The 15,197-nt window shown below is 39.3% G+C and overlaps 1 protein-coding gene across 1 annotated transcript; it reads right to left on the minus strand.

Annotated features, from left to right (window-relative positions):
* Window positions 1–239: 239 nt before the first annotated feature.
* LOC113468844 (phosphatidylinositol 4-phosphate 3-kinase C2 domain-containing subunit gamma-like) lies at window positions 240–12,192 on the minus strand. Its single transcript, XM_026826071.1, has 5 exons — window positions 12,068–12,192; window positions 11,061–11,136; window positions 10,658–10,685; window positions 929–1,035; window positions 240–398 (listed from the first exon to the last, which is right to left on the minus strand). Exons 1-5 carry the CDS (start codon window positions 12,184–12,186, stop codon window positions 240–242), a joined length of 489 nt encoding a protein of 162 aa, XP_026681872.1. The 5' UTR covers window positions 12,187–12,192.
* Between the last annotated feature and the right edge of the window lie 3,005 nt (window positions 12,193–15,197).

A 15,197-nucleotide genomic window follows, 5' to 3' on the forward strand; every position in this document is an offset into this window, starting at 1 on the left:
CTGGAGGGGGGAGGAATGAGTTTGACATGAAACATGTACTTCAGACTTCAGCCTATAATTAAATTTGATAATTAGCGGCAGATTCTGCATTGGACAGTCCTGGTAGTAGACAGGACTGGACATAGTGGACCGCGCCCATTGTTACTCCGGGTATACCACTTGATGCCATCTGGGGGGGAGCGTTCTGATCACTACACCACCGAGGTAGGTATATCACTTAAATTTCCACCCAACCCCTTTTATCTTATCTTACCTTTAACCTCCAGACTAGGAGAGAGGGGTAAACAGGTGGGCGTGTCTTGTAGCATCGCATGAAGGCCTTCCAGTTCAGAGGTCAGGTTTCGCATCCTATGGGATTCCTTGCACGTTTTGATGTTCTCAGCTATCGAGTGTAAGTTCTGTGGAGAGACGAGACAAATAACATGGGAAAAATTAGTGGATACTTTGTTCCTTCAAGGCGAAATACCTTCTAAAAAAGCAAATTTGACAGCCCAGTTAGCTTGGTTGGTAGCGCGTCTGCTGTCTTGTAAGCGTTAGACCGCGGCTTCGATCCCCACCCAGGGCGGATTTTATTCTGAAGGGATAATAATTGTTCGTGGAACGGCTGGCTTTCTAATATTCTGTCTTCCTTCTCTCTTCGATTTCGGGACGATAAGTCCTTAGCAGTTACAGTTCTTTCTATCAAACACCTTGAAAAAAAAAAAAAAAAAAAAAAAAAAAAGTTCTATCTATCAAACACCTTGAAAAAAAAGAAAAAAAAAAAAAAAATCAGTGCATAACTAGGCGCACAGCCGTGCGCCAGGCCAAGTTCCAGTTACAATATTACATCATAAGTACAATTGACTATTTTTGTTGGTGTAATTTATTTGAAAAAAAAAGTGGTTCCACCGACTAGGAATCTAAATCAACAATCAACCACTAGACTTGCCTTGACTAGTAGTTGCTGACACATAAATCTCTTCCTCAGTGCTTCCCCACACGTAGCTATGAGAGCTCGGAGTAGAAGCTGTAACCTACGATGACTTCTAGCTTCACCTATCGTGATAAAAAATTAGTGGATACTTTGTTCCTTCAAGGCGAAATACCTTCTAAAAAAGCAAATTTGACAGCCCAGTTAGCTTGGTTGGTAGCGCGTCTGCTGTCTTGTAAACGTTAGGCCGCGGCTTCGATCCCGAGAAGAGAGGAGTTGAGAAGAACGCTCATAGATGGGAACCTAAAATGACTAATGGTGGCCTTCACCAACCTTCTTTCCAGCCTCAAACAGCCCGTTAGCTTAACAGCCCTGTTAAGCTAATACAAATTAAATGGAACTTAACTGGCTGTTAGCTCAACAGGAGTTTTAATGACTGAATAAATATTGGTGAAATCCAACATAAATGAATATGAAGGCAACCATTTCGACTAACTGCCTTCTGTCAATAATGACTGAATAAATATTGGTGAAATCCAACATAAATGAATATGAAGGCAACCATTTCGACTAACTGCCTTCTAGTTAAGACTGTCTGGCTAGAGGACATTAAACAGAGAGTAGACTAGCGTCTGGCTGTGGGAATATAAACAGGGGAGAAAACAGCTAACCCTAACCAGCCTAGCTAGCTGGCAGTTTTCAAAGGGTTCTCTCTGCTTTTAAAGAACAAGCACAAGTACTCACGATGGTTAACTGCGGTTGAGGACGAGCCAATTAAACATGGCTAGGGACCATTACCCCGGTGTATGGCAGAAAGAAAAAAGAAAAGGATATCCTTTCTTTTTTTCTGGTCTGGCTAGAGGACGTTAAACAGAGAGTAGACTAGCGTCTGGCTGTGGGAATATAAACAGGGGAGAGAACAGCTAACCCTAACCAGCCTAGCTAGCTGGCAGTTTCAAAGAGTTCTCTCTGCTTTTAAAGAACAAGCACAAGTACTCCTGATGGATAACTGCGGTTCAGGACGAGCCAATTAAACATGGCTAGGGACCATTACCCCAGTGTATGGCAGAAAGAAAAAAGAAAAGGATATCCTTTCTTTTTTTCTGTCATCATCATTCAGCCGCTACAACAATAACAACAAATTAGTGATGTAGTGAGGGCTGACGAAAAACGTCGACCCCGCCGAGAATCGAACCCGGGACCTTCGGCTTGCAAGCCTACCCACTCGGCCACGGAGGTTAACTTACATTTTCCATGAAGGACGGGTTACAACTCTTCTTGACCACCTTGGTCTTCCGTTTGGTGCTCTTGGTGGCATCCGGCAGTAGATACACCTTGACATAACTACTCGGCTCTTGGCCCCCCACCATGGGCAGCTCCTTCACGTGTTGTACCATCACCGTGAGACTATTGCGCATGCGCTCGTACTTAATGGACAGCTTGATTTCGCCGCGAATGGAGCGCCGTTCAGACTCCATTTGTTTGACGCTTTTGCGCTCTGCAAAGGAAACCGTCATACAAATTTATATCGCCGCTGTCTTTTATCACAATAATTATGTTGCATTACAAACAATCCAATTTATTTTGCATTGAAGGTTTCTAATGAAATTTCTAATTGGAGTCTAGGCCAAGTCCTTACAAGGCAGAGGCGCTACCAACCAAGGTAACTAGGCTGACAACTTCAACTGTTATTAGCATTTATCCTCCGTTAGTCGCTTCAACTTAGCCTTTGATATGAAATATTTCGTTCTCAGAACGACTGGCTATCTCCTATCCTGTCTTCTTTCTCTCTTCGCTTTCGGATTGTGGGTTCGGTCCCAGGCCGGGGCGAAACTTCATCCTGAACAAGATAAGTTTCCTTCTCGGAACGGCTCGCTTTCTCCTATCCTCCTTCTCTCTTCGATTTCGGGGTTATAAAAACTTCGTTGTTTCACTTCTAACAAACCTTTTTCCCCCGCCTAGTTAGCTTGGTTGATAGCGCGTCTATCTTGTAAGCCCTAGGTCGCAGGTTCGATTTCCGGTTCGTTCTCGGAACAGCTGGCTTTCTCCTGTCCTATCCTCCTTCTCTCTTCGCTCTCGGGACGATAATAGAATAGAATAGAATAGAATATACCTTGTTTATACTACCAGCATAGGACTGAAAAGTCCCTTTACTCTCGGGACTGACTGGGACTGGGACGGGACCCAGGACTGAAAAGTCCCTTAGCAGTTATATTTCCCTCTATCAAACCTCTTTTTTTTTAACTCTTTTTCCCCTCACCAGGTAGTGTCGTTTCTCCCACAGGATTTCCCGATCTTCCAGGCGGGGCCGGACGAATATCGTCTCCTCGCACAGGTTGAGCAGGGTCTGCTGTGTGTTGTCATCCAGACTGAAGAATTCGTAGCACGAGGTGTCTACAGTGTCCGGGGGGTCTACAGTAGGGGGGTCTACACAGGACGGAGGGGGAAATACAATATCACAGCCGGGGTGCGGGATCTCGAGGGCGACTACGGGGTGCGTATCACCTGCGGTAGAATCCATTTTCACCTAATCTGACATTGCTAACCCAATGGCTCAATCTACTGAGCCGGAATTTAAAGGTTTCAAATTTGTAATGGTCATTCATGAATGTCATTGTTTCATTGACACACGGTTCCATTGATGAATGTTATGCAATGAATATTTGCAAAAAATGACATTCAAATTCAAATCAATTTATGTGTGAATGTCACCCTAACTGATGAGTGGATATTTACAAACATTGTAATACATATTAACAAATATTACAAATCTTGTTCATTTAAAGTGATTCCAATTCCTGTGAGACAGACTCATGAGCGATTTATTCTACTTTTGTGTATTGTTAACAAATATTACAAATCTTGTTCATTTAAAGTGATTCCAATTCCTGTGAGACAGACTCATGAGCGATTTATTCTACTTTTGTGTATCTCTGTTATTTCGTTTCTGTGTATTTTAAATAAACTATTATTTATTTGTACGTACTAATGGTTCTAATGTACTAAATAAAACATTTTGACTCCTAATAATTTATTAATCATTACCAATCCTGGCTTCTTTCTTCCGTAGCTTCACGATTTTTTTAGAAATTTGGCGTTTACTATAACTATAACAAAGACTATAATACATATTAATTATTTATGAAACCAAAACTAGTACCTAGGTACTTTCGTTGTGGTTATTGGTCATTTTGGGGTTTTGTAGGTTTGAGTTTCCTTTGGGAATGCAGCATTACGTAGAAGACCAAAACAACGAAGAACACAAAAATAGTCCAAATTATGTGTATCACAAAAAGAACCATTTGTGAAAAAATAAAGTATTAAAAGGTATCTAATATATTTTTCGGATAAACAAATACAATTTTCCAACATTTTACAAAAATAATTCATACATAAAATTTCGAGATTATAATAAAGAAAGCTCAATAGTGTCGATTAATAAATTATACAAGGCGTTTTACCGGAACAGATAGGAAGGATCTCTCTGGTGTTCTCTCTCCACTTTCAGTATGAACGTGTAGTATTTGTCCGGGTCGTAGCGTTTCTGATAGCCGTACACCTCCACGGATGTGATACGGCCATCTTGAGCCATGCTGAAATGGAAAGCGAGTTAAATAAAGGAAAAAAAAATAAAAAAGCAGATGCGCCACCCTCTAAGATAACTAGGCTGGCTTGAAATATTCTTAATTTGGTCCTAAAGAGTGTCTAATTTGAAAAAAAGAAATTCCCTGACTTTTCCCAGTTTTCCTGTTTTTTTTTTTTTTTTTTTCCAAAAGCTACACGATTTTTTTTTAGAAATTTGGCGTTTACTATAACTATAACAAAGACATATTAACTATTTATGAAACCAAAACTAGTACATACCTAGGTACTTTCGTTGTGGTTATTGGTCATTTTGGGGTTTTGTAGGTTTGAGTTTCCTATAGGAATGCATTACGTAGAAGACCAAAACAACGAAGAACACAAAAATATTACAAAATAATGTGCATCACAAAAAGAACCATTTGTGAAAAAATAAAATATTAAAAGGTATCTAATATATTTTTCGGATAAACAAATACAATTTTCCAACATTTTACAAAAATAATTCATACATAAAATTTCGAGATTTTAATAAAGAAAGCTCAATAGTGTCGATTAATAAATTATACAAGGCGTTTTAGATATTCAACGTCAGAAATGAAATGGAGTACGCCAAGGCACATAATGGGTTAATAGTATAATGGCCGGAACCTCAATGGACTTTTTTTTCAAAGGACTTTTTTGTAGTGTTCGCCATAATTTACGTTTGTAGTAGATATGTACGTATTCCCTTTAATTTTTGACGGAATATTCTTACTCTGCAACAGTGCAGGAGAAAAAAAAAAAAAAAAAAAAAAACAAAAATTCAAGGCACATGATGGGTTAATAGTATAATGGCCGGAACGCAATGGACTTTTTTTTTCAAAGGACTTTTTTGTAGTGTTCCCCATAATTTACGTTTGTAGCAGATACGTATTCCCTTTCATTTTTGACGGAATATTCTTACTCTGCAACAGTGCAGGAGAAAAAACAAAATAGCAAAGATTCACAAGTATTGATCAGCGATCATACTCTTTTACTTTCCTAACTTTTAGTAATTTCAACAGAACTAAAATTCATAAATTAAATAAAGAGCGTTATTAAATTTTGCATTGTAAAAATAAAACAAATTTTCAAAGCACTTTTTTGTAGGGTTCCCCGTTATTTACGTTTGTAGTACATACGTATTCCCTTTAATTTTTGACGGAATATTCTTACTCTGCAACAGTGCAGGAGAAAAAAAATAGCAAAGATTCACAAGTATTGATCAGCGATCATACTCTTTAAGTTCCCTAACTTTTAGTAATTTCAACAGAACTAAAATTCATAAATTAAATAAAGAGCGTTATTAAATTTTGCATTGTAAAAATAAAACAAATAAGTATCTTCGTGAAAATTCGAAATATTCCAATTCAAGACAAAGTGTTTTACAGGCCCCAACTATTCAGGTGTTTATGCCAGGAAAATTAATAAAATCCGTGAGTGTAGTCGCTCGTTTCCCTCGCTCTCGCATAAACTCATTTATAAGTACTCTAAAGTTTTAGAAAGCTCTAAATAATAAAAATAAATGGTAAATTTTCAACTTAAAAAAAAAAACTCACCAATCCAAACAAGTTGAGGAACAGATTGGCATGCTTCCTCACAATATTGAACGCTTGGCAGCACAGATCGATAAAGTGCTGGAATTTAAGCGACGACTTATCCCCGCCATTAATCACATAGACCATATCCGGAGTGAGCACAAACGGGGTGCGATCCCGCTTGAAGTTGCCAAACATTTGGGCATCACCGAGAAATTTACCATAGTCAATGTTAAAACAAATAAATTAATATACACAGCGATAAAAGGGTAAAATATTTGTGGTAAAAATTTCATTTGAATTGTGCGACGATTAAATATTGTAATAAATAAATTTATAATTTAAAGAAATTATAATTTCAAACGATTCTAAAAGTGACTAAGTACGAGTATTTAGGGTGACATTTTGGTCAGGAGAGATTCAAATTTCTTATTCTTAACTTCTTCTACTGTCTGTTGTATCGCAACCGAATCCCTATTTCAATGAGGCTGAAATTTACCAAAGTCAATGTGGAACAGATGGCCGCTGGTTTTGAGCATTATGTTGTCGTTGTGCCGGTCACATATACCCAGGACATAGGTGGCAACACTGTAACCTGAGACAGTAAGGAAATACGAGGTAACATTTTAATAACATCCTCAGATCCATATTCGCATTATTTCAAGTCACATTCTTTTACATATCAATGCCTACTTATACGAAGGAAAAGAGAAGTCTGGGACAATATCCGTCGAGACCGACATTCGAACCCAGGAACTTCGGATTGAGAGTCAGTGAGCAAGCTCTATCCATATCTAATCATGGTTTTATACCATCAACTACACCTTGAGTGCCTAAAAGTCCTTCACAATACTTAAGTTTTATTATAATTATTATTATTATTTTTATTTATTTTTTTTTTTTTTTTTATTTTGGTCAATTGGACCAGTTGATGTGATTGAACCCACGCCCTCCTGATTACCAGTTACCAGGCAAGCGTCTTGAACACTACAACCATTTAGGCAGGTTCTGAAACTGAGGCGATTTCCCCTCTTCCGAAGCTCATTTTAACCATTAGGTGGCGTGGTAGCGCCTGCACTAAACCATTGGAAATCCAAAATGACACATTCCCAACCATCGAAGATCAAGGGTGGGGTATACGCCATCTTGAAGAGGGGAAATCGTTTCAGTTTCCGAAAGGAAAATACAGCTCTATTTACCAAGGCAATAGTAATTGTAAGGCATACTTACCAAGGCAATAGTGATTGTAAGGCGTACCTACTTACCAAGGCAATAGTAATTGTAAGGCATACTTACCAAGGCAATAGTGATTGTAAGGCATACTTACCAAGGCAATAGTAATTGCAAGGCACACTTACCAAGGCAATGGTAATTGTAAGGCATACTTACCAAGGCAATAGTAATTGTAAGGCATACTTACCAAGGCAATAGTGATTGCAAGGCACACTTACCAAGGCAATAGTAATTGTAAGGCATACTTACCAAGGCAATAGTAATTGTAAGGCATACTTGTCAAAGCAATAGTAATTGTAAGGCGTACTTACCAAGGCAATAGTAATTGTAAGGCAGGAACAGGATCTAGAGGGGCCCACGAATGCAAAATTAGAGTATTTAAGATGACCAAGGAGTCTTTCCTATGTAACTTTTCACGATGTAAGGCATACTTACCAAGGCAATAGTAATTGTAAGGCGTACCTACTTACCAAGGCAATAGTAATTGCAAGGCGTACTTATCAAAGCAATAGTAATTGTAAGGCGTACTTAGCAAGGCAATAGTAATTGCAAGGCGTACTTATCAAAGCAATAGTAATTGTAAGGCGTACTTACCAAGGCAATAGTAATTGTAAGGCAGGAACAGGATCTAGAGGGGCCCACGAATGCAAGGAATCTTAATTGTGTTAAGCATAAATGCTTGTCACAAATGTCGTTCCCGGCTAAGTACAATACGCTTAATTTTATGACGCGACTTGGACTCGAACCACCAACCTCCAGATCCGAAGTCCACCGCGCCAACCACTACACCACTCAGGTTGGTTGCCCAAGGTACACTTACCAAGGCAATAGTAATTGTAAGGCATACTTACCAAGGCAATAATAATTGTAAGGCATACTCACCAAGACAATAGTAATTGTAAGGCATATACCTACCAAGGCAACAGTAATTGTAAGGCATACTTACCAAGGAAATAGTAATTGTAAGGCATACTCACCAAGGCACTAGTAATTGCAAGGCATACTTACCAAGGCAATAGTAATTGCAAGGCACACTTACCAAGGCAATAGTAATTGTAAGGCAGGAACAGGATCTAGAGGGGCCCACGAATGCAACATAGAATGAAGATCATTGAGACAGGCATCATAGAGAACTTTAAAATAGGTCTGTCTAAGTTATATACTTAAGAACACCCATTACATATTTGTTAGTTTAGTGATTGTACCTCGGCACCGCTTTTTCAGTCCAGAAGGAATATTCTTTTGCATCGATACCCATCAGGAACGGAAAAGTTTGGTCAGAAAATGTTCGCCCTGGTCGGGATTTGAACCCAGCAGCCCCGGGTTGAGAGTCAATACTCTCAACCACTTGGCCGAAGAGGTGAGTCCACACTTTTTAGGTCTCTAATGGGGCCCCAAAGGTAAATTGTCGCCCAAATGAACATATTTCCTTTACATCTACCAAATTTCACCAAAATTGGTTTAACTCAATCTGATTGACTACAAAGTTTCAATCAGGGAGGCTTAAAAAGTTTTCGCCGAGTATAAACTTCGACCTCACTTCATTCGGTGAATTGATATTTGACCTTACCTTGAAGATGGCAGGAATAGGTCGCTGCTCTGAAGATAGGAACGATATTTTCAGCGGCAGTGTATTGGACGGGAAATAGGAACATGAACGTACATCTACACCTAGAACAACAAGAAAATAGAAAACCAAATCAGATAAGTAAGTACGACATGAATACACATACACAACAGGGCTGCCTGGAAGAGACTGACAAGAAATGCCGATCCTATTTAAATAGGAAAAACAAGCAGGGTCCGTCCCTCCGGGAATTTTGTAGCCCGTAGTGATTAGAGAAAATCAGTACCTATGTACCTACCTAATTTGTTCACCTTTAATTTTATTTTTCAAAGGACATGAGGTATACATACACAACAGGGCTGCCTGGATGAGGCTGACAAGAAATGCCGACCCTATTTAAATAGGAAAAAGCTAGTAAGAAGAAGATATTACTGAAATTTCCACCCAACCCCTCGAATCTTACTAATTATGGACTCTTGAGGACAAGGTAACCAGGCGAGGTTAACGCCGGAGGCGTTCTCTACAACCTAACCCTTAGAGATCTATTATTATGTGGTTAAATTCTCAAATAAATGAGGATAAAATTCCCTGACTCGGCTGGGATCGAACCCACACCCTCCTGTTTACCAGGCGAGCGTTCTGATCACTACACCACCGAGGTAGGTATATCACTTAAATTTCCACTCAACCCTTTTTATATTATCTTACCTTTAACCTCCAGACTAGGAGAGAGGGGTAAACAGGTGGGCGTGTCTTGTAGCATCGCATGAAGGCCTTCCAGTTCAGAGGTCAGGTTTCGCATCCTATGGGATTCCTTGCACGTTTTGATGTTCTCAGCTATTGAGTGTAAGTTCTGTGGAGAGACGAGACAAATAACATGGGAAAAATTAGTGGATACTTTGTTCCTTCAAGGCGAAATACCTTCTAAAAAAGCAAATTTGACAGCCCAGTTAGCTTGGTTGGTAGCGCGTCTGCTGTCTTGTATTGGATTAAAGTAGCTACTCAACTGTCCTCAAGAGGCTGAGTGCACCCCGCAAATCCAAGCACAGAGCCGAAAAAACATCGAACCCGGGACCGCTGGCGTGTGAGCCTAGTGTGATGCCCACTCGGCTACGGAGGTTGCTTTATATTACCTTCTTGTGTCTCCACAGTTCTTCCATAGAGTACCAACACGAATAGAATAGATTAGAATATACCTTGTTTACCCTCCTCAAATGAGACTAAGAAGTCCCTTTACTCCCGCAGAGAAGCAGAGAGCCTTTTCACAATTTTTGTGGGTACCACAGTATTACTAAGTGCCTCCTTTACTATGATTATTCTCCCTTATCATCAATCTTTCTACACTGGTAATGCCACCACTGTCGCTACTCGATGAACCAACACGAGTCGGGCCTCGCGCGGTAGTAAACACACACTGGTCTGATCAAACTGAAGCCAGGAATCAAACACTACACGCGGGTACATCGATTGAGATGCGGGTACTGCTTTCGACAGGATGGGATGCGCCAAGGGTCGAGTTCCGTAGTATATCTGTCGAGAGAATAGACTCATGGTTTAGTGAGCTGTAAAACTCACTTCGAAAAAAGCTAACCAAGCCAAAAATCTTTTGAACCAACTCGATGAAAGTAGCTACTCAACTGTCCTCACGAGGCTGAGTGCACCCCGCAAATCCAAGCACAGAGCCGAAAAAACTTCGAACCCGGGACCGCTGGCTTGTAAGCCTAGTGTGATGCCCACTCGGCTACGGAGGTTGCTTTATATTACCTTCTTGTGTCTCCACAGTTCTTCCATAGAGTACCAACACAACTATCGTGATGTCATCTATATCAGAGTTCTGAAAACAAAACAGCGTTCGAAAATTAAGAAATTTCAATAGGTTAAATACTTAAGCATAAATATATTATTGCCACAAATGTCTTATTTAGGGGTCTTAAGAGGGAAAAATTGAATTATTCCACATTTTATAGTAAAAGACAGGTCAACATTCACCTTGTAGTGTCAGACAAAGTAATATGTGCGATAAAAATAAAACAACGGCATTTGTTGTTGACTTTTTTTTTACTTTCTATTACCTACTAAAGTAATTAGAAAGTATTGCAATCGGTCCAAATTTTCAAAATCGGGTATGGTTGGAGTGGTGGACATATCCTTTTTAGGGTCCCCTGGTTCAAAAAAAAAAGGTAGTTTTTAGTACGTATGTAATTCATACCTGTGGTGAATGTCCCGGTAACACCTGAATGAGTAGCCAATACAAATGATGCGCCACACGAGGTGACAGCAGCGCCCTCTTGAGTTATCGTGATGTCATCTATATCAGAGTTCTGAAAACAAAACAGGATCCGATAAATGAAGAAATTAGAAGTAGAAGAAAGATAATTCAGCAAAAAAGAAGAATGCTATGAGAAGCTGTAACCTGCGATAACTTCTAGCTTCACCTATCGTGACATATCTGAGTTCTGAAAAACAAAACAACGTTCGAGAATTAAGAAATTTATCGCCCATTTGATGAAGGGCATACTACGGGATAGGCATGCTAATGTAGCAGTTGTTTCATTGCTACGACATAAAAACGGCGCTAAAACACCAATTTTTTTTGGTTAAGTAAGCATAATTAAAGACAAGTGTCCTTTCCCAATCAATATACCTTCGGTTAGGGATTGACAGGTGAGGGGAGTGAATGATCCAAATCAAAGTCTCATTATTTATGGCAGGAATGAAGGATTTTCAAGCTGTAAGTTTTTCAATATTCAAGGTCAGTATTAGGTATTTTAAGTGCGTTGGGCATCCGCTCGTAAAATTTGTAGCTAAAACCAAATGTCAGCCCAAAAGCGATCACCCTAGGACTGATTGAGGGCTGACGAAAAACGCCGACTCCGTCTAAACACGGGAAAAGGCGAAGAAAAAGAAGAAGAAGAAGAAGAAGAAGAAGAAGAAGAAGAAGAAAAAGAAGAAGTATTAGGTATTTAGGTATTTTAAATTTTTCCTTAGGGCATAGAAATCAATGGATGCAAACTTTCCCATGCTAAGAGAGTTGCCTCTCTTGTCTTGTGGGTAAAGTGAGCCGTGTTTTGAACCTGTGATTTCCTGATTTCTCCTTTTCCTACTCTTCCATACCAAGGAAAAAATAATAGAATACATACCTGTGGTGAATGTCCCGGTAACACCTGAATGAGTAGCCAATACAAATGATGCGCTACGCGAGGAGATAGCAACGCCCTCTTGAGTAGGAACTGAGCAAGGGCGTTGGTCTCGTAGGTTTCAGACTTGAGGGCCTGGACCAGCTGGGCTAGATAGTCCACAAGTTCATCCGAAGAGATGTTCTCTATCCAGGACATAGCCACGCGACGGACTTCACACTACCTACCTAAGTGACAAAAACAAGTTTATCGTTATTTAGTAAAAACAACGAAACCCGAAAAAGCCAAGAAATAACTTCAAGACCTTTTTAGGGGTCCTGAAGTTATTTCCCTAATGACCCCTGTCCACACATAATCGACGAGGTAAAACTATGTTGTCGAGGCAGTGTACAGACAACATCGACTATTGTTTAGAGTTGTAGACACAGCTTAACAAAGTCTTGAAGATATTTTTTGGCCGTCTTTTTACGTACTTTACAAAGTTTCGTTCCGTTATTATTATTTTTATATTGAGTGCAGTTTGTCTTAAATTCACATTATCAACTGTACTACATAATACATACTTATAGAGTTACAAATACCTTTATTCTGCTCTAAATAAATGAGACCTTTTTATACTGTTGGCATAATGGGATTTTGTAGTCTTAGCCGAAAGCATAAACAAGGTATATTAAATAATCAAAATTAAAAATATTTACCTCCTCGCACGGCAGAATCATAAAGTTCACCCGAAACGCATGACAATACATGGTGATGGGCGGGAATCAAACACGCGGCCTAGCGCTTACAAGGCAGACGCACTACCAACTAAGCTAACTAAACTGGCTCAAATATGTTTGGACTTTGGACACGACTTTAGAACACTCCCTTATTTCAATGTAATGTTAGAATTAGAACACGTCTTCCTTCTCTTCTTCCTCCAAGAATTCTACAACACAAACCTCTCTCCACTTCCTTCTCTTCTTCCGTCGTTTCTTAATCCTCTTGATCTGTAAACCCGCGGCCTAGCGCTTACAAGGCAGACGCACTACCAACTAAGCTAACTAGGCTGGTTCAAATATGTTTGGACTTTGGACACGACTTTAGAACACTCCCTTATTTCAATGTAATGTTAGAACACGTCTTTCTTCTCTTCTTCCTCCAAGAATTCTACAACACAAACCTCTCTCCACTTCCTTCTCTTCTTCCGTCGTTTCTTAATCCTCTTGATCTGTTTCTTATCGGTCTCATCCAGATCGCAATAGAATTCCGAGTACCAAAATTGCCCCGGTCGCAAACGGAAACAATCGATACAGAGAAATCGTGTCAACAGCCGGAGTCGAATGAGGATCAGTCGTATACAGGACGACAGGGTAAATTCCGAGTACCAAAATTGCGCCGGTCGCAAACGGAAACAATCGATACAGAGAAATCGTGTCAATAGCCGGAGTCGAATGAGGATCAGTCGTATACAGGACGACAGGGTGTTCCGCCAAGTTCGAGGGATATGATGGAACGCGATCGAATCTGGTTTGCAGACGCCTTGCTCTGTCTCGATGGCAGTCAATAACTTATTGCAGCATTCTTTCATTTTGTAGATTTCATTTGTCCATTTGTCTTTACATATCTATCTGTAGCCCAACACGATGCTAAATCACTTGTATTTATCTATTTATTTATGAGTTTGTTCATATTTCAAGTACATAAAAGGTCTATAAACACCAAAGGGGCGTATCTATCTATTAACATTGGATATACATGCCACCCTCTTGTTACTAAACGGACACAATTATTATGATGTGTATTTAGTTGATTCTAATTTAGTTCATTTTCAAAGGTTAAAAAAGTACAACATTTGTCAAAAAAGCTAGAAAATGCTGTAGGCTAATCCCCACCCTTAATCAAACTTAAGGTAGGTACTTCCTGTTTGTTAAATTTATTTAATCATAAGTAATTGTCTAAATATTATCTTGCAAATAAAGTCTGATTAAACTAATAATATTGTTAATTTTTCCACAACACAAAAGGTACCAATAATCAAATAATTACGTTGCAGAAGAGATTATACACGGTTTCGGCACATAATTATTCACATGTAGACAAGTATCTCAAAATCCTCAAAATCGCAGTCAAGTAAAAAAATTTGAGGTCCATTTTTTTAATTTTTTACAAACATATTTTTCACTTTCTGACACACACACAAACAGAGATGAGAATGAGACTTCCTGATTCAAAATGAAACTTAGAAAGCACGAAAGAAAAGTGGAACAATTTAAATATTATTCACAATTTAGGCACAGAAAACGAAAGTCACTCGTTAACACCCCAAAAACGAGACCAGAAAACAATATGAACCTCTGTATTCTAGCGATGTGTAATCAAAGCCAAATAAGACACTGAAAAAAGGTCGTGATGCATTTGTTTTGGTTTTATCTCAGTGACACGTCATAGCCCTAATCAGACAGCGGTAATGATGTACAACTGAGTTGCGAAATGAAGTCATTTCAAATACTAATAAAATTGACCGACTATCAGCCAAGAGTTGGCTTAGCCAATAGGGGAGTTGGCTTTATCAACATTCAAGAGTGAAGACATAGATAGCAGTTCATGTTGTAAAGTTGTAATGCGAGACGAGACGAGACGAGACGAGACGAGACAAAATCCATTTCTCCTCTCGTAAATTTTGAGTCGAGTTTTTTTTTTTTTTTTTAATTAAAACCAGGATAATCAAATAAATTTGATTGTCGAAATAAATAAATAAAATGATTGTTCTGGTTTGTTAATATTTTTCAATTCCGTTTATCTCGAGATCTAGAAGTCGTAGAAGCGAAGGAATTTTCTTTAAGCTCTTTACCGATAAAACCACACTCAAATAAGCACAATAAGCTCTATCATGTGTTATAGGTACTTAACTATTAAGTAACCTATGTAACTATGTACAAATGTATACCTACTAAAAAAATAATAATAAAGCAACAATAACAATGCCGTCATCATAGTGACTAACATAGTAAGTACTACTAGAAGCAGGGCTGTATTTAGGGAGGTCGAGGGGGCCTGGGCCCCCCCCTCGAGCTCAATTTTTCCCTTTTACTGTAGGCCAGACTCCAAAAATTGGGAGCATTCCCCCCGGTAGATCACTGTTTGGACTGGACCCCCCCCCCCTCGAGCTCAAATTTTCCCATTTACTCTAGGCCAGGCTCCGAAAATTTGGAGTATCCCACCCCGTC

Source organism: Diaphorina citri, unplaced genomic scaffold, assembly GCF_000475195.1.
Source record: "Diaphorina citri unplaced genomic scaffold, Diaci psyllid genome assembly version 1.1 scaffold871, whole genome shotgun sequence".
NCBI lineage: Eukaryota > Metazoa > Arthropoda > Insecta > Hemiptera > Psyllidae > Diaphorina > Diaphorina citri.

What these genes read in the sequence shown, in the direction of transcription:
- LOC113468844 (XM_026826071.1), bottom strand. Translation starts at nt 12,186, where the DNA reads ATGTCCTGGATAGAGAACATCTCTTCGGATGAACTTGTGGACTATCTA. An exon ending in TACCGGGACATTCACCACAG is followed by an intron (nt 10,686 to 11,060) that starts GTATGAATTACA and finishes TTTTGTTTTCAG; the next exon opens with AACTCTGATATAGATGACAT. An exon ending in GTCAGCAACTACTAGTCAAG is followed by an intron (nt 399 to 928) that starts GCAAGTCTAGTG and finishes GTCTCTCCACAG; the next exon opens with AACTTACACTCGATAGCTGA.